At 40.8% G+C, this 25,343-nt stretch overlaps 1 protein-coding gene across 2 annotated transcripts in view; it reads left to right on the top strand.

Annotated features, from left to right (window-relative positions):
* The window catches only part of LGR4 (leucine rich repeat containing G protein-coupled receptor 4), a gene marked incomplete at its 3' end in the record, with an annotated part of 76,199 nt that extends 58,357 nt beyond the window's left edge, over window positions 1-17,842 (top strand). For both annotated transcript variants that reach the window (XM_080345757.1, XM_080345758.1), the window contains 14 exons: window positions 2,410-2,625; window positions 3,299-3,370; window positions 4,722-4,790; window positions 5,380-5,451; window positions 5,538-5,609; window positions 6,291-6,359; window positions 6,751-6,822; window positions 8,384-8,449; window positions 9,531-9,602; window positions 10,529-10,600; window positions 10,867-10,992; window positions 12,342-12,463; window positions 13,106-13,180; window positions 16,566-17,842. In XM_080345757.1, coding sequence (XP_080201883.1) covers window positions 2,410-2,625; window positions 3,299-3,370; window positions 4,722-4,790; window positions 5,380-5,451; window positions 5,538-5,609; window positions 6,291-6,359; window positions 6,751-6,822; window positions 8,384-8,449; window positions 9,531-9,602; window positions 10,529-10,600; window positions 10,867-10,992; window positions 12,342-12,463; window positions 13,106-13,180; window positions 16,566-17,842 — 2,452 coding nt within the window. The remainder of the gene's footprint in view (window positions 1-2,409; window positions 2,626-3,298; window positions 3,371-4,721; window positions 4,791-5,379; window positions 5,452-5,537; window positions 5,610-6,290; window positions 6,360-6,750; window positions 6,823-8,383; window positions 8,450-9,530; window positions 9,603-10,528; window positions 10,601-10,866; window positions 10,993-12,341; window positions 12,464-13,105; window positions 13,181-16,565) is intronic.
* Between the last annotated feature and the right edge of the window lie 7,501 nt (window positions 17,843-25,343).

Here is a 25,343-nt window from a genome sequence, read left to right on the forward strand (position 1 = left end):
GAAATGTTCCAGTCTCCATGCAGCCTGAAAACATTCAAACTAAATAGCGTACACACCTGTCAGACCATGGGGCAAATGATAAGGGGGTGCCATCATATGAGCCGTAGGAATTAGCTCTTTGATGTGTAGCTTTAGAGCTAATGGCACCTCCCTCGTCTTAGGAAAGAGCCTTTTGACTGTAGACAGTTTTTTAAGTTCCCACTTGTGTTGGTGCATTTGTTGCTTAATTTGAGGTATTTCTTGACTGTTTACTACATGGAAATTCGGCTGTTGACTATTTTTCCTAATAATTTGAAATATTTAAACCACGTACATCACAACAAGACTCTCACAGAAATAGATTTAAGTGCATTTATTCCTGATCAAGCTTGTCTTCTCCCTTTGAATTCAGTGTGTCCTTTAAGTGTTGGGGTCCAGAAGCACTTTAATTTTTAAGCTGTCGTGACTGTGCCTGGAGACAAATACAACCAGTCTAGAGGGGGATGCGATGAGTGGCTGGAGGCAATGACTTCTTAAACTAACCCAGCGAGACTTTCAAGAGCATGTCTGATCATGGCTTTGGAAACACAGTGAATGCTTAATATAGCTCCGAAGCTGCGCTGATCGGTATTGCAGCGAGCACGGGTGCCGCTGGAGGAGCGTGGACGTGTTTTGTCTCCCCAGACAGCAGCACACGGCTTGTGGCTGGTACACCCGGCCTTGCAAAGCGGTTACACAAGGTGTTTTCTTCCATGTTTGCAGCCAAGTCACCACGGTTCAGCTGCGTGTTGACCTGGAGAAGACAACCCCTAGGGCAGGGGACAGTCAAACACGGCCTGGTGCTCTCAGCCCTGTGCTGCTTTGAGTCTCTTACAGACCATTTATTTCATAGAATCACTGAATGTCCTTAGCTGGAAGGGACCCACAAGGATCATCAAGTCCAACTCCTGTCTGTGCATGTGACAACGCCAAAATTCACACCATGTGCCCTGAGGGTGTTGGCCGATCGCTTCATCTCATGGGCAATCACTGCTGACCTTTTCTCCCATTGCCTTATGCAAAATAGCACTTTATTAATGTTTTGCATCTTCCTGGGCTGTCTCTTGCTGCTGCCCATTCCTGGGGCTTCCATCTGTATAATTCCAGGTTTAAGCTTTTATTTAGTATGGGTGGTTTTCCACTTTCAACCCCACCACATCTGGTTACATGGTATTGCATAAGCAAACTTGAACTGGTCCCAGTCTGTGCTGGTTGCCTGCCCTGGTTGTTAGTGCTGTTATCCAAGTGCTGCTAATGTAAGAAAATTTAATAGAAACCCAAATGGGTTCAGAGCATGTTGCATGAGGAAGAAGCACAGGTCATTTTGCACGGAGTTCCTGTCACCGCTGCCAAAGCCATCAGACAAGGAGTGCAGGATCAGGTCTGTCGGTTGTTACAGATCAGGATTTTGGGTGAGACTCTGATGGGAACACCTGCACCTCCTGTCGCGAGGGCTCCACATCTGGAGCCAGAGCTGGGGACGTGCATTCGAGCCTCCTGGGTTTCCAGGTGTGAAGTGCTTTTTCTTTGTTTGGATGCTTTGAAACCTGAAGAAGCGGTGAAGCCCCATAGCATAGGTGAGCTGGTAACTGTAGCAGAACTAATTGTTGCACGTGGTTTGTCGTTGTTTGTGAAGGATAGCAAAATTGCTTTCCACACGTGTTGCTACTGCTGATGTTTGTGACCAGAGTTCATCTGGGGAGAAAGTGTGATGACAAATCCCATAACACACAATAGTCAACAGTGCTAATGTGCTATTCCTTATTGATTTTGTGGAGTGCGTTAGAAAGAATTAGGTGCAAGAGTGAAGAATATTTCTCATGTTTTAGTTGATGACACAATGTTTTATTTGCCAGGGTAATTCATAACTCTGCCTTTGTTCAAGAACTGCTTTTCATAATCCTGTTCTGTAAAGTCGTCACTTAAAGTATTGCAGTACCACAAAACAAAGCATGTAACTGTATATGATGCTATCGACTATGTAGCTATAGGGGTAATCAATTCAAACAAAAGCCTCTGCAATGTTTGGTACAATATCAAGCTGCTATTTTTAAGACTTACTTGAATATTAGCAGCTGGGGTGTTTGCACAGGAGTGGTGTCTATCTAGTTATCAATTCACTTTAAGCTGGTTATAAGCATATGAGTTTGTTAAAATGTTTTATTAAAAACATCTGAGAATAAGTTTTTCATGAAGCTTTATTTTATGGGCTCTTCATTTGCCCTGAAAAGGTGTTTATACATCATCTAGTAAACCTTCAGACTTTCCAATATTATTTTAGTAAAGCGTATTTAAGCTTACAAAATCTATTTGGGAGTAGTAGGACTTTGTTACTTTTACTTATGTCTAGTTTGTGAGTTGACTACTTGAATTCTTTCTGTTCCAATGCAGGCGTTTAGATGCTAACCACATCACCGCCATACCAGAGGACAGTTTTGAGGGTCTGGTGCAGCTGCGTCACCTTTGGTTGGATGACAACAGTTTGACAGAAGTTCCCATCTACCCGCTCAGCAACCTCCCCTCTCTGCAGGCGCTGACGCTGGCGCTCAACAAAATAACGCACATTCCTGACTATGCCTTTACAAACCTTTCAAGTCTTGTTGTTCTGTGAGTATTAGTAACTGTATTTCATAGATCACTTTGATTCTTTCCTTGGATACAGTTTTGATTATCCTAGGATGGCACCAAAGATATGGTATTTTGTTGTGTTTTAGCTCAGTAGTCTAGCAACAGCCTGTACCACCAACATGAGATGATATAGCGTGTGCTTAGACAACCCACTGAAGGGTCACTGAAGACTTTCTCCTAAACAGAAAATCAAATGGACTATAGGCCATGACATTGCCATATATTTTCCCAACGTCTCATTTTAGTAATGAATATTGCAAACCAATGGTTGTCAGAGACAGCTTTCAGAGATATTAAAAGACAAAAGTATTATCTGCCACAGACCTGTTTATGTGTAGTCTTAAATATCTCCAAGGATTGATAGGAAAAAATACTTTGATTTAGATGTTTAAATCATATTTTTAGCACGGTTCTGCATAGTGAGTGAAAGTTTAATATGGGTTGTCTTGACTGTGGTCAATATATTATGTTCCCATATGAGGATGAAATACTTCTGCCTAGAAATGAACGACATAATTCTGCATTATCCACCCCATGCAATGTTTTTTCTAAACTATTCAACTGTTTTGATACCATAGAAGTATCTGCTGATTTGTTAACTTATATTAAATAATTCACTTGTTTTCATACTTGTTTCATTTTTGTTTTTTAGGCATCTGCATAACAATAAAATAAAAACTATAGGAAAACACTGTTTTGATGGATTAGACAACCTTGAAACCTTGTAAGTATGCTGCTGAAAGTAATTACTTGCTTAGTGTTTGTCTCATTCCCAGCTTAATCCAGTTTACCCAACACATAGCTCCGACACTTAGGTCCAGCTCAGGTTTCGGAACTAAGGGCTGGTAACAGTGCAGTGCTCCAGCAAAACTAATTAACTGTGTTAAAAAGCGGGTCAATATTAGCCTGGGTGAAATGTCAACTGGCTGATGTGGCTCTATCATTCTGAGCCCTGTTGGAGCTGATGTCTCTTTGCGTAGCACTCCACTGAGTCAGCTGCATGTATCACAAGTGTTTGAGTGGCCCTGTGGGTGATAAGGGACAAATATTTGTTTCTCAGATTTGCTGTAGGATTAAGTGTGTTTAAAATACGCTGCCCAAACTGTTGTGTGAGGATAGGAGGGTTCTCAGTGGGGCTCCAGTGTCCCTCTGTTACTGGACGGGCACCGGCGCAGCTCCTGAGCTGATTTTCTGCCTCTCCCTCAGTGAATGTCCAATAAGCGATATCTCCCTCCACAGTGCTTTTTGTGGTGCTTCCGAGAATGCTAAATAAATAAAACACATTAAGGAGGGCAAGGGCAAGCCAGCAACAACCTCTGTTAACATGAGGAGTTTGGATGAGTGCAGGAATGCTTCTTGCTCCAGCTGTCTTGTCATTCTCGTAGAACCTCAATTAAGAGATAATGAGGCGCTATGTAAATATATACAGCTGATGTAAGACTCTCAAAATGTTTTTCCTTCTCATAACTAATCTCTTCTGCAGTAAAAAGGCTTTAGCCGGTCCTGGTGTCATTGCCAGAATGGTGACAGGTTAACAGTTTCCAACAGATCCCTCTCCCCAACACAAACTGATTCATTGTAATGAGTTTCCCTCTGCTTCTGTTCAATATTCATAACTGTTTTTGCCACAAAGTCTGCCATTACTTAATGGCTTATTTGTTGTTTCGTTTATAAAACCTGAAATAAAAGTTTTCTTAGTAAGCTGATAAAGAGTAGTCATTTTTATCTACTTTTATTTTTAAACTTTGAAGTCTTAATTTATTCCTATGTAAATTCTGTTAAAGACAAATCTGTGAGTTGTTGAAAAATACTGAACTATGCTGTAAGGAAATGTCATTTGACTTAGTATGAATGATCCTGTGGATAACATTATAATAAATACCTAAGTTATTAGCTGGTTATAAAGCATGTACAACATCAGAAGAGTAAATCCACGTTAAAAATCAAGTTATTCTATGGGCTAGTTGAAGATGTTCTGAGGACGTTTTGCTTTCATTGAATCATGTTAAAAGCTATTTTAACAATTCATGATCACAATTAAGAATTTCGTAATTTTTCTGTTTTATTTCTTCTAGGGATTTAAACTATAACAACATGGTAGAGTTCCCTGAAGCCATAAAAGCACTCCCAAATCTAAAGGAGCTGTGAGTATTACTTACTCTGCCTTTTTACCAATTTTCTTTCTCCTTTCCATAAACAAAGAGAGAAGAGAAATTCTCAGATTTCAGAATGCTTTTCTCATTATGCAGCAACCTGGATCAGATTAAATTATGCTAAGTGATGCTATAATTAAAGGAAAATATAATCATCAGCTAGAGAGGGAACCAATTGAAAATGATTTTGGAGTTATATAAGCAAGCAATTTATTCAGGAGACCCATTAGCATAGATCTTAATCATGAGCTGGTTTTGGCCTCTAGTAGCAGAATTAAGTATTCACTGATCACACGTTTTCCTCGTCCCCTCCTTAGGAAAGGAGGAAGAAGAGAGAAAGCGCAGGATCATGTTCTGAACAAAACCATTTCTAATGAAATATTTTCAGTTTAGCTGATGTGCAGTAGATAGAAATGATGCCTTCCAGGTTATTCCTACAGTTTGATTTACTCCTGCTTAACTACAATCCTATTTTTGGCAGGATTGGGAATTGAGTAGGTGTGAAGAAAATGCGTATTGGTTAAATCTACTGGCGGTATGTTTTTAAATGCTGATTTTTCTTCTTTGCTGATATCTTTAGGGGATTTCACAGTAACTACATTTCCATAATTCCTGATGGTGCATTTGCAGGAAACCCCCTTCTAAGAACGATGTAAGTAATTTTCATGTGTCTATTATTAGTCTTTAGCAGACAGTGACTGTAAGAACAGCGACTGAAACGTCTTTTTCATTTCCCAGACACTTGTACGATAATCCTTTGTCTTTTGTGGGGAACTCAGCATTTCAGAATCTGTCAGATCTCCATTCCCTGTAAGTATCCTCTCAACTACATAGTACAATAAATGGGTATGAAATGTTGTGGCTAAGAACTCAACTGAATTTCCTGGCTGCCTCTTACCTTATGATTTTTTTGCAGTAAGCTGTAATAACCATTGTTGTTGTTGGGAATATCCAGTTTCTCAAGAAGCTCTAGTAAATACACGCTACAACCTTTTTTTTTTTTTAAGATCTTCATTATCTTGCATAAGTCACATAACCTCAGGCCAAATGCTCAGGCTCTTACTTAAACAAACTGCAATATGTCCTGGGTGGTTTTTGAACAAGGACGTACATTGTGAGAACGTTTTGCAGGTTCGTGCACGCTTGTTCTCGAAACATATCAGTTCTGAGGGTGACGAGGAAGCAAAATGGAGTGGGACTTAACTTTGAACTGCAAACTACTGAAGAGTTTATGCCCTTTTCATACGTATATTGATAAAACTCCTTCCAGCTTGATGAACTCGAGTTGTTTGCTAATGGAGGAGTAATTTATTAAGCAAATTACTAGTCTAAGCAGAAGTGAAAATGTTATCTTAGTGTGTAAAATCTAAATAAAAGCAATAAGGATGCTATAATGTCTCCTTAGTGAAAATATCCACTTGATAGAAGGATTGACTGTCACAATTCGTTTGCATAGTAGTTTACAGCTAATTTTTGTGGGTATTTTTTTAGGGTCATTCGGGGTGCCAGCATGGTGCAGTGGTTTCCTAATTTGACAGGAACTGTTAATCTGGAGAGTCTGTAAGTATCTTCTACAGAAATAATTTCCAATAATTTATTTGGTTTACCTCTTGTGAAGTGTTTGAAATACAATTAGTGGATCTGGACAGTAACTTGGAAATAAATGTAATGACAGAGCTTTCCTTACTGTGGTACGTGGGTGTCTCTTAATATTTTTTAGAAGGGTAAGATGGCAACAACCTATGAAAAGGCCGTTGATACTAACCCTCCTCTCCCAGAACTGAAAAGCAGAGAGGTTGGCCTCTTCAAAAGAAAACCAACCAACCAAACATTTGGTGAATGAATTTAGCACCCTGATAGCTGGGACACCATCCTTGTTCTGCTCTTATATGTGCTTGTTACGCCGTCTGTCATCGACAGCGCAAACATTTACATATTCCTTTTTCCACAGAACTCTAACAGGGACCAAGATTAACAGTGTTCCTGTTAATTTATGCCAAGAGCAAAAGGTGCTACGAACGTTGTAAGTATGCACATTGCGCTCTGATTTTCATCTGCATCAAAATGTTTTAAAAGAAACTTGAATTTAAAGCAAAAATATAACTCAGAATCGTTCATCCTAGTAGCTGTATTGGAGTTAGAAATCTGATTCTGGTTTCTGGTTTCTTCAAATCAAGATTCATGGCAGAGTTCACGTAATGCCTTGTATTCCTGAAATAGGGTCCCCTTTATAGGGATGCGCTGTATTTCTTTCCTATGTCATAAAATATATGTAAGGTGATGCTGCAGAACAGTCCTTGCATCTTCAGTTCCCTCTGCTGCTGTTCATTTTGAACACAACAGTAGTCATCTACGTTCAGAGGTTGAGGAAGAGTTTAGTTATAGTGCTTTGACTTTTTGTGTCTGGGAACACAGGAGGGAGCATCGGGAACCAAGAGAAAGGGAGGTGAGGATTAGGAAGAGGGTAGCAATACAAAGACAGAAAGAGCTGTAAGGATGTGTTAAAATAAATGTAAAAAAAGTGGAAAATGAAGCCATTGTGAGGGAGATGCAAAGCCTTGTTTACAAAGGATACACGCAGGAAAATTTGGAACAAAAGCAATGCTGAAAAACAAAGGAGAATAATATCTTCTGTTTTATAAAAGAAAAACTGGGAAGAAGAATGACAAGGTAGGAGTTATTTTTACATGGCAGCTTATCTTTTGAACAGAAATTGGAAGATGGCTTGCAAGTTTCTAGTCTCTTTCTATTATGTGTAGTTTCACAGGAAGATCTGAACTTTCCTAGGTATGCTTAGGAAGATACCAACAAGTGTAATAATAATAATGCACTCCAAATTCTGCGTTGCATTCCATCTATCTTGTTTATTCTAAAAAAAGCAGATTATCAATCATCTTTTAAGATTACAACTCCCAGAGTTCAGGGGATTTATGCTGCATGTGTTGGGTGTGTTCGTGTATCCAGCTGCAGAGCTGAAAGCGGGTGCCTGTAGAATCAAAAGTGTTGGTTGGGAGGGATCTCATGAGCTCTTGAAGTCACTACAAAGGCACGGCCTGTTTCTCTGTTACTTTTCAATTACAAAACAGTAATTTCAGTTATTAATGTTTGCCAAATAGAGGTATTTTTGATTGATTTTGCTTTGATTTTTGCTGAATATTTCAGAAAGTTTAAAAAATTGCTTATCAAATTCAGAGAAAAAAAGGGGGAGAGATATAGAAATGTAGTTTTCGAAAGGATTACATGAGTAAAGTGAATAAAAGGCAGTGAATCAGCATTTTACAGAGTTACATAGCCTTGTTTCTGCTATCCGCTGACTGTTTCAAGGTTCTTGTTGCAGTTATGTCTTTCTACATTTTTGGTTGTGTATCATATCTATAATAGAAGTGGAGCTAGTTAGGATGACTGTGGAGAGATCACACTTGTGACTCTGTTTGTGATTTTCTCTAAGATGCCCTTAGTTTTTCTGCAGAATGTTACTAACAGGAAGATTCTTCTGCCAGTCCATTTAATGGTTACAAGTGATGAGGCGTTTCAAGGAGAAAAGGGTTGAACTAAGCACCTCTCTCCCTTTTTCTGTTTTGAAGGGATCTGTCTTACAACAATATAAAGGACCTCCCAAGTTTTAAGGGCTGCCACTCCTTGGAAGAAATGTAAGTAGAAATACATGTTGTGTGTATTCTTTACTGCCTGAATATGCTGAGTTCAAGTCTCTAGAAACTTCTTTGATTCATGTTTGATCGTAAGTACAATTCTAAGATAAGGACAGAGAGAAATAACATGACCACCTTATGTGAGGAATATGCAGGACAGAGAATTCTACCACTGTGTTTTCCTCACTTAGCTAAAGATTAATTGTTCCTGTGGCACAAAAGAAAAAAAGGACACCTTAATCCTGCATGTTATAGTAGTATTGCTCATTCGAGCAATTTTTGTGTTTTCCTTCCTGCCTCTTATCTCTTCCGTCCTTCTTCAGTTCCCTCCAACCATCAACCTACGCTTATCCAAAGTGTTTTTGTTCTCTAGTACCTGTAAGACACATTCAAACCCCATCTTTACTTTTCCGTACTGCATTGCTTTAAAGCTTCTTAAGCTTAATTTCCAGACCATACACCATTTTTCTGCCTGTGTATGTTCCTACTTCTGCTGCACTCAAGCTTCTTTCCCCTTAACCAGAGTGGGGCTCATAGATGTCTCACAGGCCTTTGCTGTTGTACTCTTGATGTCTTTGGGCTCATGGTACACATGGTTCATTGTGAAGTGAGATAGTGAACTGGAAGTATAACTTGCCCGTTGGTTCTTGAAGCACTTCTCGGATCTTCCCTTTTATAAATCCCTATTTTTGAGAACTGAAAGTGCACCCAGGGTTAGAAGACGCCTAAAGATTCCCCACAGAATTAAGTAGATTTATTTTAAATCAGTGCGACTCTTCAAAGTTCATGAAGTGTTACTTTTAGCTTGGGAAGAATTCAGTCTGCACTTCACATTCTCTTCTAAATTAAGTTGTGAATTGGGATTGGGCAGAGGTGCCACAAAAGAGCTTCATGGTTGTATTAACGTGGCTAATTCAAAGTGCAGAGCAGATACTTAAGTTGCCTAAAAACTTGTTTTGTTTTACTATTTTTAATGAGAAAAGACTAATCATTTGCAAGGCTAAATCAGCACCGCGCGATCCCTTGGTTTGAAGTCAGCCCAGTTTGCCAATAAACTTGTTTCTGCTTCTTCCCTTTGCAGTTCCCTACAGCACAATCAAATCCATGAAATCGCAGAGGACACCTTTCAAGGATTGTCCTCCCTTCGTATCCTGTAAGTGCACACAGTCGCATACCGAATTAAACAAGACTGTGCTTTTGATTCCCAGATGAACTGGTGTCAGGATTTGGTGTTACACATCTAAGCGATGTCAAAAGACCAGGTGTGCTGGATCCTAAGGTGAAGCGAACTGTGTACAAGTGATACTGGCAGCAACCAGTTTCAGTCCTGTTCTTTCTCATCTCCATTTTGGTTTTCGAACCTATAAAGATATTTATTTTATATATATATATATATATATATATATATATATATAGAGATTAAAAAAAGGATGATTTTTTTGGTAGTCCACTATTTTGCATTACATAATTACTATATTATTCCATTATATAGTATTTATTGGAAATACCCTATCTATTTTCCTCAGGAGGAGCAGACCTGTAAACAAAATTATGCCTTCCTGTTTACATCCCTCGCAATATAAAAGTTATTTAAGAATGTTGAAATTATCAGGAAAAAAACCCACAAACTGATAGGTGTTCTAAAAGGGATGTCGTAAGTCATGGTGGTCCAGCTGGAGCTGGAATTTGAAACCCAACAAAGCAGGTGCCCTTCTGCTTGTTCTTTTGTTGTCGTTCCCGACCGCTGCCAGTGTGTCCTGCCACAGGTGTGGTTGTCACCAAAGGGATCGTCCTGGCACCTTCAGCCTGGGAACGGTGGTGCCAGAGCCTGCTCCTGCCTGGGGGGCAGGAATGGGACATGGATTCTCCTTTGGGGATGAGGTGTGACGCAGGATACAGCTGCCTTGCCAAGGGGTTTGGCTGCTGCTGCCCTGGCTGGCTGGGTGGTCGTGGGAGGGTTGTTGGGCTTTTCTGCCAAAGGCATCGTGTATTGATCACCATAGCTTTTTTCTCAGTTCAGTGGCTGTTACAAAGTTTTGATGAAATTGCTAAAATAATCTCATGTATCATTCATTGCAGTGACCTCAGTAGGAATCGGATCCATCAGATCCACAAGGAAGCTTTCAGCACTGTTGCGGCTCTCATCAATCTGTAAGTGGGATATTCTGTGCAGCAACCTCCTCTCTCTGTCATTAAACTGCTGAGATACTCAACAGTTTTAGCTTAAATCAAGAAACCTCTCACTGGCTGAATATACACAGGGCACACTTCTTGAATGTGCCCATTGCGCTGCCAGGCATTTGCCAGACCACAAGCCGGTGTGAGGCTTTCAGAAGCCTCCCTGCCCCGCTGAAGCGTGTGCTACGGGATCTTCAAACTTCCTTTGCTCTAACGCTTTCTTCATATTCACATTTCAGAGACCTGAGTTTCAATGACCTCACTTCAGTTCCAACTGAAGGATTGAGCGGACTGAACCAGCTTAAACTTGCAGGCAATTCTGAGCTGAAAGAAGCTTTGGCAGCAAAGAACTTTGCAAAGCTCCGGTACGTTGGTAAATAACACTATGGAGTTCCTCACTTACTCTGGCAGTAACAAGCAAGGTGACAGAAAATAAAACCAGCTTAGATAATACTCATGACAAATGATCAGACCCTTGCTGAGTCCTGTAGGGCCTTAATATTGGCATTTTGGAAAGGACATCTGACTGTTATGGTAGAGAAGCCATTTGCAGACAACTGTCTTGGAACCTTCTATATTTTTCCCTCCACTCCTTCTCAGGCTCTGACTTTGGAGTAGTGGTTTGGGTGGATTCCATTTGTTATTGAACTGGGCACATCTGTCTTCCAGAATATGGAACGCAGGAGCAGACGTGCAGGTGTCTGATTCCATTATCACCACACTTTATACATATGCTGTTTATTCCTGGGGCAAATGATAAGAGGAACAGTAATAATTCAAATGGAAACCTGGTACTGATTTCAGTGGGAGGTGGATCAGACAGTGATTAACTGCTTTGCATTTTCAAAGATCTTTTTGCACATTAATATTTCAATCCTCAAGAAGCAGTTAAAAATAGTTTCCTATACTGTCTGATGGAGAAATGGAGATGAAGATACTGTTAATTGTCTAAGGCCAGCAAAGGAATCCATGTCACTTTTAGAATCAGGCCTCAGCACATTGTTTTGATCTGTGTTTGAGAACTAATGCATTGTATGGTCCTTTAGACTGATGTTTCTTCTAAATATTTACTAGAACAGAATTCAGGAACAATAATGCAGATAGTTGATATTGTAGCTTGAGTCAGGAAAATTTGCTTCTGGTCTCCTATTACACTCTTGTTTACGTGGACTTTTTAATACTCTGTATGCAGTTGTACTACTTGTCTACTAGGTTTAATCATACATACTATTTCTGTCAAACACAGAAAAGGCAATAGCAAAAAAATCTTATTTTGGGGCCACAAAATGAAGAGTGAGAAGGAAAGTGGGTTTTTTTAACATTGTCATTTGGGATTTAACTTTGTTACTAAGTAGTTACTCTTTAATTAACCTGCCTCATTAGTTTTCAGTTGAAGTTGTACCGCAACGGCACAAAAACTGATACGTATTTGTTTTGTATATGGAGTAGTAAAGAGAGCTAAACACCACACAATTTTCTTTGTACTCCTTGCAGACCAGGCTTGAATGCGTCATTTGTCCTCCGTCTTAGTGCAAAAGTTCATCAGAAATGGTTACAACTGATACAATTTGAAATAGTTTTTTATTAGCAACCGTGAAAAAAAAGCAGCTTCAGTTTTAGTACCGAAGTGTTCCACTTAAATATTTTTAATAGACAATAATTTGAGCCGGGGTTACAATGGGTAACGCTCTGTGTTGCTCTGCCCGTGTTTCAGGTCGCTCTCCGTACCGTACGCGTACCAGTGCTGTGCATTTTGGGGGTGCGATTCTTATTTAAACTCCAATGCTGAAGATTCTGGTCACCAAGATCAAGGTGCCTTGACAGATCGTGAGAAGGGTGAGTGTTTCATTGTATTAAACTGGTAGTATTATTTTGGGCCAGCCTAGAACGAATAACAGTGTATGTTGCCTTTGAGTAAGTAAATTATAAAAATGTAAATCGTTATAGGAATACAAAAGCTGTCTCTGAAGGTGCTTAGCAGCTACTTACAGATAGGTTGTGCCATATTCTTTCTAAATGTGTGAAATGGATTTATCTGACAGCGTAAGATTTGCCTGTTTTTTTATAAAAAATAAATTCTAAACTGCCAGTATTGTTTGGCATTTTCTGCCAGAACAAAACTGTGTTATGGGTCTCGGTAATTTCACCTTCCTGTTCAGAAGGGGCTTGTCCTTCCACTCTCCACTCCAAGGCCCACAGATCTTTCCCCAGTGATGAAGGATGTTGTTCCTTTGTTGTAAAGGGCTGTGAGTAGCTGGGACAAGCAGTAGTTACTCAGCTGCTGCAGCGCTTTCTGCTCTGAGCGCACGGCCCGACATGGCAAAGCAGAGCAGCTCCACTTGTTAAAGGCTTGAACACTGGTGAAGTGTTAAGGCCTTTGATCTTTCAAAGAATGACTTCCATCCCAGGCAGCTTCACTGCATTTCACTTATTTTTTTTCCTACAACTAACCTAGTTTTCATTTTTACTTGGATACAGCTGATGCAGATGTTCTGAGAAATGAGGAGAATGAGGAACTGGGACAGATTATTATTCACTGCACACCAGCAACAGGTAAACCTTATAATGTGCTTTAGCCACATTGTGAACTTCAGGCATGGTATTATGCAAATAGCTGTCTGCAGAATTACATGTTTCATTCCTTGTAGTCATTCTGTACACAGAAGATTAAATTCTACGATGCTTGGGTGAAACTTCCAATTGATGTCAAATGTTGTTTTGGATGAGCAGTCGCAAAGATTTGGCTCAGCTTTAGACACTCAGTATGCTATTGGAGAACTATGCTAGGGAAAATAGGTTGTTTCTATAAGCAGAGCATACAAGACTGTAATACTTTTATTTGGAGCTTGTTGTGTTTAATGCACAGCCCCCTAATTCTGAATCACTCTTGCAAAAGAAATAGGACAAGGGGGCATGGGCTTAAACTCTGCCAGGGGAAATTTAGGCTGGATATTAGAAGGAAATTCTTTACAGAGAGAGTGGTCAGGCATTGGAATGGCTGCCCAGGGAGGTGCTGGACTCACTGTCCCTGGAGGTTTTTAAACTGAGATTGGACATGGGACTTAGTGCTGTGATCTAGTAAACAGACTAGAGTTGGACCAAGGTTTGGACTCGATGATCTCTGAGGTCTTTTCCAACCCAGTCGATTCTGTGATTCTGTGAATGTCTGTGGAGCAGACTGTATGAATGCTCCTCTGTTTCAGTGAGGACTCAGCCTGTGCTTTAAAAGCTTAAGTCCAGCTGCTTGGAGTCCTTGGTTTTAACGAACCCTGATGCCTTTTCAGGAGGAAGGATGAGGAACGTTCACCCGATCTGTTCCCAGCCACATTCACTGATGGCAGAGGCTGTTAAAAGTAGCTGGAGCAGGCAGTAGCGTCTGAAACTGCTACAGATCTTTGTGTAACGAGTAGTTATTGGTATACTAGAAATACTCCAATTCAGGCCTGACCAGTCCAGGAGTGTTGAAATTGGTGTTGCAAACGAATGTTTTCATTCTAGGCAGCTTCATTGCTGACCTTTTGCTTGTCTTCCTCAAGCTGCGAATTTCCACAGACAGTTCCACTTGGCTCCTAAAGCACTTGCTGTGGTGCCTCCTACTTCCTTGCCTTTGCCACGGGCTCCCCACAAGGTTCTTTCCATACATCTCGTACCCTCCTGTTTGCGTAAATGGGAACACATAGATGGGGGTACAGCATGCTTCCAGTGAAGTTACTTCTGGATGAGCAGTGGGTTTCCAAGTCTTGGTTCATTCTCTTGTCCTAAACTGGTCTTTGACACCCATTATGAAAATCTATTCACTTTTTATCTTTTGGGCCAACTCCAGCCTTACTATACAGGATATCACAAGGATTTCTTGATCACAGCCAAAAAAAAATTGTGGTCAGAAAGTCAAATATACTATTAATGTAACTGTACATGATCCGAGAATTAATTTGACCAATGCTGCCTATTTGCCTTTGATCTCCTGTTCACAAAATGAGGCTTCAGGTGGTGTGTTAGATGGGTTTCATCCTTAAAGCCTTTAGAACTCTCTGTCTTTGCCCGTGCCAGAGATGCTGTCGCCCTAAAAAGAACGAAGAGCTTGTTTTACAAGTTCACAATTAGCCTGGTTTTTCACCAGTTCCTCCCATACTAACAGTTTGTTTTCTGTGCCATGCTGTCGTCTGGTCATAAGTAGGACACTCCACCCACTGTGTAAGTTCTGAATCATTGCTCATCTCATAGCTCCACTTTCTGCTTTGCCTAATGGCAGGAATGGATTTCTGAACAGCAGCACTCGAGTTGCACGGCACTGAAATCCATGAAACTCGTCCTTCCAACGAGAGATTTCCCTTGTGGGCTGGGAATATTAGCGAGAGAGGAGGATAACATAACTCTAAGGATAGTTAGACCTCAGGAAGAGGCAGGAATGTGTGGTGAGTTTTGTTGTTTGTCTACAGATACCTCACTGTGCAGCTACTAGGAAACAGACTTCAAATTGATTGTTTTGGAAGCACAGCATTGACTTTTTAAAAATTCCATGTGTAGGAAGTTGTTTATATTTTTAAGCAGATTCAGTTTAGCAGGTATTGCTGCGTCTTGTGAATATGTTGTTAAAATAATTATTAAGGCAAGGATGTCTTACTCAATAATAACTGCAAACACAAAGGGATTTTAGTGCAAATTTTACTGAAACTTGCTCATTTAAACAAAAGGAGATGGGAGTGGGGGCTGAACCGTCTCAGGGGCTCCAGCCTGAGGTGGCGGCACCCTGAGAATCAGAGAATCATTTCGGTTGGAATAGACCCTCAGGATCAAGTCCAATCATAACCCAACTCTGGCACTAAACCATGTCCCTAAGAACCTCATCTAAACACCTTTTAAACCCCTCCAGGGATGGTGACTCCACCACTTCCCTGGGCAGCCTGTTCCAGTGCCTGACAGCCCTATCTATGAAGAATTTTTCCCTAGTATCCAACCTAAACCTGCCCTGGCGCAATGTGAGGCCATTTCTTCTTGTCCTGTCACTCTTGATGCTACAGCCGAGGTGGCAGCACCTTTGGTGTGTTTCTGCTCTGCCTTCAGCTCCCAGAGCACCTATTGCAGAGCCAGATCCCCAGCGATTGTGCTTCGGACAATTAGCAGTGCCTAATAGGGCTGTAGCAGAGGTTAAACTCTTCTAATTGTTAGTTAAAATCAGTGGGATTTCCCTATGGAATAAGTAGCAATTAGAAGGATTAGAAGGGTAAGCAGAAGTAGTGACCTTTTTTTCCTTGTCTCATCTCATATTATTTTGCTTGTTGGATGTTTTTTATTATTTAAGCTTTTTAAAACGGTGAAAGAAGAAGAAAAGCATTTTCGCCATATGAGTTTCTCAGCTCACAGTGCCTTTCAGTGACGAGGGTGGGGGAGAAGGGCTTGTGATGAATTCCTGTCGCTATTAAAGCTGATAAATCGAATTTGTCAGCTGTTTTACAGATGTTTCCTTGTGGCCAAAAGTTGCTCCGGAAAGCGTGTTTGTGAATCATTTTTTGAGAGAACACGTTACTCCTAAAAAACCCTTTGCCCTTTTACATCAGTTGTAAACACTTGTTTTTATTTTGTTACCAACTTTTAAATGCAGTATGAAATCCTAATAAAATAAGAAGTATTTAGGTGGCACTAATAAAAGCTATTTTGAGTAGCTGAAAGGTAATTAAGTTTGTTTAGCTAGCTTGTTTATACAAAGTATTCTCAAGTGACCATTCATTGCAGTAATTATTATTTCAGGCATAGTTAATTAGTAAATAGCTTCAGCAGAATAGTTTACTTTCAGCTGACCTATTTAGCAGTTCAGCTGTGTACTCTATTTGTGAATTAATGAGGAGTGTTCTTGTAATACCTTTTGAAAATCTTGCTTATTAAGGCCAATTTTTGTTCTCCTAAATTGATTTCTTTCTTTTTTGTTTGTTTTTTCTAGGTGCTTTTAAGCCTTGTGAATATTTATTGGGCAGCTGGATGATTCGACTTACTGTCTGGTTTATTTTTTTGGTTGCTTTGTTCTTCAACCTGCTTGTGGTGTTAACAATATTTGCATCCTGTGCGCCATTGTCGTCTTCCAAACTGTTTATAGGCCTGATTTCTGTCTCTAACTTATTCATGGGAGTCTATACTGGTATTTTAACTTTCTTGGATGCTGTCTCTTGGGGCAGATTTGCTGAATTTGGCATATGGTGGGAGACTGGCAGTGGTTGCAGAGCTGCTGGGTTTCTTGCAGTCTTTTCGTCAGAAAGTGCCATTTTTTTCCTGATGTTGGCAGCTGTTGAACGGAGCTTCTCTGCTAAGGAGATCATTAAAAAGGGGAAAAGCAATCGCCAAAAACAATTTCAAATTGCGGCAGTTTTTGCTTTCCTGTGTGCTGTGGTAGCAGGATGCTTACCACTGTTTTATAAAGCGGAGTACTCGGCGTCACCCCTTTGCTTGCCCTTCCCCACTGGAGAGACGCCTTCGTTAGGCTTCACAGTAACATTAGTGCTCCTCAATTCGTTAGCGTTTTTGCTAATGGCTATTATCTACACTAAACTGTACTGCAACTTGGAAAAAGAGGACCTGTCCGAAAACTCGCAGTCCAGCATGATTAAGCACGTCGCTTGGCTGATCTTCACAAACTGCATCTTCTTCTGCCCCGTTGCGTTTTTCTCATTTGCACCGCTGATCACTGCGATTTCCATCAGCCCTGAGATCATGAAGTCCGTTACTTTGATATTTTTCCCATTGCCTGCTTGTCTGAACCCGGTTCTGTACGTATTCTTCAACCCCAAGTTCAAGGAAGACTGGAAGCTGCTCCGGCGCCACATGTCGAGGAAGAACGGCGCGGTGGCCATCGCCGTCAACGCCCAAGGGGGCTGCGCCACGCAGGATTTTTACTACGACTGCGGCGTGTACACCCACTTGCAGGGTAACATTGCCGTGTGCGAATGCTGCGAATCGCTCCTTCTATCCAAGCCCGTGCCCTGTAAACATTTAATAAAATCGCAGAGCTGCCCGGCGCTGGCGGTGGTGCCTTGCCAAAGGCCGGACGGCTACTGGTCGGACTGCGGCACCCAGTCGGCCCATTCCGACTACGCCGATGAGGACGACTCCTTCGTGTCGGACAGCTCGGACCAGGTGCAGGCCTGCGGCCGCGCCTGCTTCTACCAAAGCCGGGGATTCCCTCTGGTTCGTTACGCCTACAACATCCCAAGAATTAAAGACTGAAGAGGCTTTTCTTTGCCGTTGGCCATTCGAGGGGAAGAGGCGTAATGTTCGTAGGCTGTTGCCTGTGTTGACCTTTCGAGCAGGAGAGCACTTTTGTAATCATCGTTTAGCGTCGTTTGTAAAGAAGGGAAGTGGGCAGTAACTTCTTGAGCCATACGTTTGAAAATAAATAAATCGGTTGCCCTGACTGTATGGAATTGGTAAACCAAATTTGATACCCAATATTTTTACTCTTTCCACGCGATAGTGGGGGTTTTTTATACAGTTTTTTACATGCTAATGATGTGTTTCCACGTTGTACTCCAGTTGTACTTTGCTTCTGCTCTTGGCGAGGTAAGTTCTGTTGATGTTGTTTTGGGGTTTTTTTAATCCTTTTTTTTCTGCCAAAGCAAAATATAAAGGACAGCTGTTTAATATTAAAGAAATTATTTTTAAATGTGACTTTTCTATAATTAAGCAAAAAACTCTCTTGCTAGCTTTGTATAGTGTATTCAGCGTTGAATCTCAGGATGAATTTTACTGCAGGGCCAAAAAAGGGATTAATTCTCCCATACGTAACTGTGACAGCAATATAGGAATACCATGTTTGTTTTGTATTTCAAGCCAACGTTCAACTTTTTAAAAAGGTTTTGTTACAACAAAGCACTTGTAATCCACAGTATCTGTAGACTATGAAACAAGAATATGAACAGCTGTCAGGAATGATGGGGCTGGACACATTTTTTGGGTGATGAGGCGTTGGTTACTCCAGGTGAACCACAGCGACGTTGTTCAGTATTATGCAGTTGGGTCACACTGTTGGAAGGAACATCGATGCGTTGTAGGGGGTGAGTGGTGCTGTCAGTGTAAACAGCTCATGTCTTTGCAGCCTGTTGAATGTTACATGAATTATATCTCTGAGTATACTGAGGTTTTAGCAAATGATGGGAAAACGGAAAATGATTTTGCAATAAAAGCATTTTTTCCAGTTATTTTACTGAGAGTGAAGTACACTGTGCAAAGTGACTGATTTTAGTGTAAATCAGTGCAATATTTTTCAGCCGTTCAGATCCTGAGACTCAAATGATTTCAGTACAATCAGCGATCCATTTATCTGTAGGTAGTTTGAAATCTGATCGATACAAAGTTACAAATGCATGATTTAGTAATTATGTATGTTTCTTGAACAATGCGCTAAATCAAGAGCAAATCCACTGCCATCCCGGTTACTCTGGAGACATTCTCGTTAAGATTTAAAGCTAGATTACTGTTTTGAGAATTAAACTGTATATACTGTTCATACAATGAATTTTTATCTTTGTATTGTAAATTATTTGATAGAACACATGATTGGAAATGTGGCTTCAGTTCATTTTGCTAATTAAAGCTACCTCCTAAACAATAGTGGCTGCCAGTAGCAGAATGTTTAAAATGTGGTTTATATACTTTTTGCATTGTAAATAGACATGGTTGTATATTGTCACTGTAATAAAATCAGAATCCTTGTATATCAAAATCATGTAGTTTGTACAAAGTATGGGAGGATTATTTACTGTATGCTGTTAATTTTGTAAGCCAAAATATTCACATGTAAAAACAAAAGAGAAGAAAACCAACCCAGAGTTAATTCTTATATTTACACTCATGAATATTACATCTCCAATTAGCCTGGAATGTTACACTGAAAGCAAATAAAGGGTACATGAATATTGATTGTTATTTATCTCTGTTTTTCAAAAGTTAAGGCTGAAAATGGTGCATATGTAAAATTATTGAGCGTAAATAACATGTCGTCTGCTCTTGGCCACATGGGGTGAGAGTTTCGGGAAAGAATTGCCAAAAATATAAGAAAGTTGCCAATTCACAAGTGGATTTATGATCTTGGACTGCTGCTGACTCTTGGCATGCAAACGGTTAAAACCTTCAGAGAAGTGTTTGCCCTCTTTATTAAAGATATTATTCTATATTGTGTTGAAGTGGTTTTAGTGTGGCTTGGAAAAATCACACAGATGATGGTTTTGGTTTTGATTCTATTTCTGTGTTGAGAGTTGTTGTGTTTGGGTTTTTTTTAAGCCATTGTTTTATAAGAGTTCCAGTCTGTCCCACACGGCTGCTGTTGGCCAGCCACTCACAGGTAATGAGAATACTTCTAATGAGAATACTTCTAATGAGAATACTTCTCAAAAGGAGCAGTGTATGTCATCTGCCATTTCATAACTGGTAGAGAAGAAAATCCAACCATCAAGCTTCCAGAAAGCTCGCTCTATTTTCAAACCATGTTCTTGAGTATGGATTGATTTCTTCTTCCGTTTTACAAATGAGTCTTCACAGAAATGCTATTAAATGCTATTAAAATGGTCAGATGGGATCCGTTTGGAGTTGTAGAATTTCATTGTACATCAGTGTGTTTTCTGGAGTTGTGCTAACAGTTCATTTTTAATGCAGTCGGTCCAGAGTCATCCAACACGGGCAGGTTTTCTCTGCTGGCAGCAGTGAACGCATACAGGCAGGAGCTACTACAATCAACCTGTCAAGAGACAGCGCTGCAAAACTCGCCAGTCTCAAAACAACCACTTGCTCAACACCTGCCGAGAATCCAGACACCAGGTACCCGATGCCTCTTTTGTTGTGTCTGCCACGCGAGCTGATCTCAGTAGCAGGGGGTGATGTCATGGTCACAGAAACATTTTGGCTGGAAGAGACTATTGAAATCATTTTGTCCAACCATAACCTAACTCTGGCACTAAACCATGTCCTTAAGAACCTCGTCTAAATGCCTTTTAAACCCCTCCAGGGATGGTGACTCCACCACTGCCCTGGGCAGCCTGTTCCAGTGCCTGACAACCCTTTCCAGGAAGAATTTTTCCCTAATATCCAACCTAAACCTCCCCTGGCACAACTTGAGGCCATTTCCTCTTGTCCTATCACTTGGTATGTGGGAGAATAGACCAACACCCTCCATGCTCCAACCTCCTTTCAGGTAGTTGTAGAGAGCGAGAAGAACATGTTCACAGCCGCCTTAGTAAAGTATCCACTGAGAACTCACTCCCTCACCTTCTGGGGTGTTCACAGGAAATAAATGCTGTGATTTTTCTAGACCTAAAGCTAGCTGAAAATTCTTGCAGTGACGATATCTCAATACATTGTGCCTAAGCCCCTCTAAACAACTGTTGTAGCTCCAAGGCTAGACAAAAAGTATTTACTGTCGACTTTAAATGAACATTTTGTTGCTTTATTCATCTTGTGATGCTCTGAGGAAGCAGCTTGTCTGCAGGGGAACAGAGTCACAAATAAAATTGCTAAAGTATTGCCTACATTTCCCCCATTAAGAGTAATTTTGTACAGAGCTGCTAGCCTGCTCTGGCACTGTGCTGGTGAGATCTATTAGCTTGAACTTTTTATTCTCTTACAAAAATAATGCATCTAGGTAACAGCTTTTTGGTCTAGATCCCTTTTACAGTTCTTTCCAGCAGATTTTTCCTGTGTTTAATCATTGATTTAATCAGAAAATTCAAAGTTCTACCAAGACACTCTTCTCCAATAATTATTTTTACCTTGATTACTATTTTTAAGCCTTCAGTTTTAATTTACAGGGTAATGTTTTTAATTAAAAGCACAAGGCAGAGTTTGTTTCACATGCACTCTCAATTTAATAATTTTTAATTACATAGATGTTTTTGATCTTTTGCTACTAGCATAACAAATGTATTTTTAGTGAGTTTTTTTTTTAGTATTACCTTTCACATATTGTACAGTAGAATCTGACCTATTTACTCTTAGCACTGAAGTTCAGCTGAAGATGATGCAGTTAATAAGGAAATTAAACCTGAAATGGGATAATATGTTTCATCACAAATCACTGTTTTCTTTACTGTTGTGTACTGTAAGAACTTGGAGGGCAAATGGACACATTTCATATGTAGAATTCATGGTACTACACTACTATAAAATATAATTTAGGTTTTACCTACGAAATACTAGTTAATGGTCGCTGGAATTTACTATAGGGAAATTGTTTGGATTTGAAGGCAATTAAATATGAAGTGTCTGGCTGGTTTCCAGTAACAAAAGTAAAATCTGCAAGTGGCTTGAAAATTTCAGCCGGAAAACGAGCAAGTAAATCTGTTACTGTTGCTTTGGAAGACATCAAGACTGTGCAGAAGCCTAAACTAGATAAAGGAGCGAAGGCTACTCAGGAGCAGGAGGGCTGTGATCTCCAGCTAATATAAAACCACTAGATTGATTCAAGAAGATGGGATTTTAATATAAATGTGTTTCATAGAGTTCTTGCACATTTCCCTAAATGAGAAATTCTCATCTCGGGGCCACACTCCTTGAAAGCAGATGGTTCCACATCTGCAACCTGCAGGGTGGGTGCTGGGTGGTGCAGAGATGAGAATGCGAGGGGAAACCGAAGTAATCCAAGAGCTCTCTGGTTTCATGGCCTCTCATCGAGAAGAACTACAAATGCAGCATAAAAATAGCCAGGGGACAAGTACAGGCAGCTCCTTTACAGAGCTGAGGAGCTTCTTCACTCCTGTGCCTGCTGCAGCCTTTATCCCCACATTGGAAAATCTGAAGACTGGGGAAGAATTCTTAAATTTAACTATATTTGGCTCAAATTTTCATTTTTGCAAGCAAAATTGAGGTTTACATTTTTTCTTCAAGGCATGTCGCCTAAACCTTAGTTCATACCTAAAATTAGTAAGGTTTTTCAGTAGGATTATTTATACGTTTATTTCTGTGTTACTGAATGCAAGTGTGGAACTAGATGTTGCATCTGAAAGCAATCTCCTCTCCTTTTTGCCATTAAATCTGCCTGGTGTTGATCAAGTTGAACTGTGAGGTTTCCTTCTGATAGCTTTTTAGCTTTTGGACACTTGGCTGATCAGAGTACAGTTGAATTTCTAAAATTCGGCTGTTTCATAAAGAAGAATTAGCAATTTCAAATAGTTCATACAGTTGTCAAATCAGGATAGTTAGTGATTCAGGGTAGTTGATGTATACCTAGAATTTTATTACCTTCTATATGTGTTACCTGTAAAATTGCTTTCTTGATGTCATTTTCTACGTAAAATGGCTGGTTGAATACTGTGGATGGTAATTAGGGATTACTTGGGAGCAATTTGTCAGGAGCGTTTGGGTGTTCAGACTGGCTGATTGGCAAGACTCAACAGACAGAACGTTTTGGGCTGTATGCTGTGAATTTAACTCCCTGTTTTCTAGATAGCTGAAAATACTCCATAGTCTATGATAGTGTTGGTTCAATTAGCACTGAAAGACTGAATGTAGTTTTTCCTGTTTCTTTGGTGAGAAATTACACTGTTTTTTTACAATGGTAACAGCCATAGGGGTGTGTGTACATGTATTTATTCACAGTACTCCATTATTTGCAGCAACTTTTGTGCTTCAATTTGATTTTGTCCAGAGGCTTCAGCAGCATTGATGCTCAATTCCTGCTATGGCAGATGCTTTTTAGAAACAGTTTTTCCTATTATGGCACTAAGTTCACAGAATTAAGGTTTTGCCGTGAAGCGTGTCCTTGCAACGTGCCATTTATCTGCTTGTCTGTCCTTCCATGGCCACAGGAGTTGTGTACCTGAACCTGCAGGATTGTTTTTTCCATCATATTTGACAAAATGACATTGTTTGAGCTCTTACTTTGCCTGTATAAACCAGGGCACAGTGAGTGGAGCTGGCTTGTCAGGTTGGGCAGAACAGTAAGAAGGGGCATAACAACAATATTACTTTATACTTTCTCTTCTATTTGAAGTTGGATGTTTCTGCCATTCCGGTAACGATGCTTTCATTCCCCAAAAAGCGACCTGGCTTTTGCTGCCCTCTGTGTGACAGTCCTGATGCATAAACTCTGGTCCCTTGTCACAATCCTAAGGTTTGTTAATAAAATACTTGCCCAATCTGCTTTTCAGGAAGCAAGGCTAAAACCAGGAGTGGGATGGCAACAATCACTTTCCCTTTGTAAAGGTAAATGTTAGTGTTTTCCAATCCTCAAGTAATTATCTTATTCTGTATAATAATATAGGGAGGGAAGAGAGAGCCTCAAATATCAGTGTCTTTAGCAAGACCGCAGCTGGCTGCTTTGCTTTCAGATGTCTGTTTCAGAATTTCTGGCCATCCTGGACACAGATGTTCAGGTAAAACCACGGATGGTTTGTGTTTAACAAAGCTGAGGCCTTGCCGTGTGCATCTGGTATCCCAAGAATCCAATCTGATTTGAAATTTTCTTCTTGTGACTTTGCTTGGCATGAAATTTAGGTTCTAATGATATTATGGTGTTTCTAATACCTGAATAATCAGCTTAATTTAACAGGTGTAATTTGTTGCCTGTTAGTGACGGTAGCTAGTAATACTTGAATCTTTATTTGATGATGATCGGCTCAACAATCTGCTGCAAGAAGCTGGAGTTATTTTAACATCGCAAATACCAATTTGCTGCAGAGCGATGTAGTCAAACACCAAACAGCCCGTCTTGGAATTCCCCAGTATGATCACTGAGTTAATGACGGCATCGAAATGTCTCCTACCTAGTGGCACTCGTTTCAGGTGGTGTCTAGGTGCATGTAATTGTTGTGTAGGTTTCATGGCTTTTTTATATTGAGCCACTGAAATTCAATTCTTATGGCAAGTTAAATGCCGCAGATGACTTTCCCATTTTATACAGCGTTTTAAATAGTGTTGCTAATTTGTAGATTTGCCTTGCGCGGCTATGCTGCTTCTTAAACTCAGTTACCTGCAGATTCTTGATAAGAACAATTCCATCAATAGAGCAACCAAGTTTACAATCACTTTCAAACTTCTGTATCTCACGTCAGCATCAGCAACGCTTCTGCTCGGTCAGCCACAGCAAAATGACTCCAAGTTATAGAAATTTACCCACTGCTTGTCAGCGATTATCTCCTTGGTAGGTGAGATTCAATGGCAATTAAAAGCTTCGGTGATACATACGCTTGTTGCTGATCCTGCTTGAAGATTTGGTTAAAAGGTGGTCAGGGTGGCCCAACATCAGCAGCAGAGAGAGTGTGTGATCCCAGGATTTGGAACCTTGATGGAATATTGACTAAGTATCGTTAATTCAGTATGAAAGAACTGTAGAGAGCTCATGGAAGTCAGCACACGCGTGTCAGTGATGGCCGTGGGCAGCTGTTGCAGGGCCTGCTGCTCTCCCTGTGCCGCGGTTCCTCCCTCGTCCTGGCACAGCGTGTACTGGGAGGACCCCACCGGGCCACACACAACCAGTGGCCGCCGGTTCCGCCCCCCCCATTTTCCCGGGGTTCCGACCCCCCATTTTCCCGGGGTGCCCCCTCGTCGTTCCCTCAACGCTCCTGCGGGGCGGGCACAGGGACGAGGCCGTGAGGCGGGAGGGGCGGGGCGCGGCGCGTGCTGCGGACTAGCGCGGCGATTGGCGGAGCGGCGATCGGCGGGCGAGGCGATTGGCTGGCGCGGCGTTCGGGTTGCCATAGCGGCGGCGAGGGCGGGGAGAAGCCGCGGGGGCCGCCGGGAG

The sequence above is a fragment of the Nesoenas mayeri genome (genome assembly GCF_963082525.1).
Source record: "Nesoenas mayeri genome assembly, chromosome: 5".
NCBI lineage: Eukaryota > Metazoa > Chordata > Aves > Columbiformes > Columbidae > Nesoenas > Nesoenas mayeri.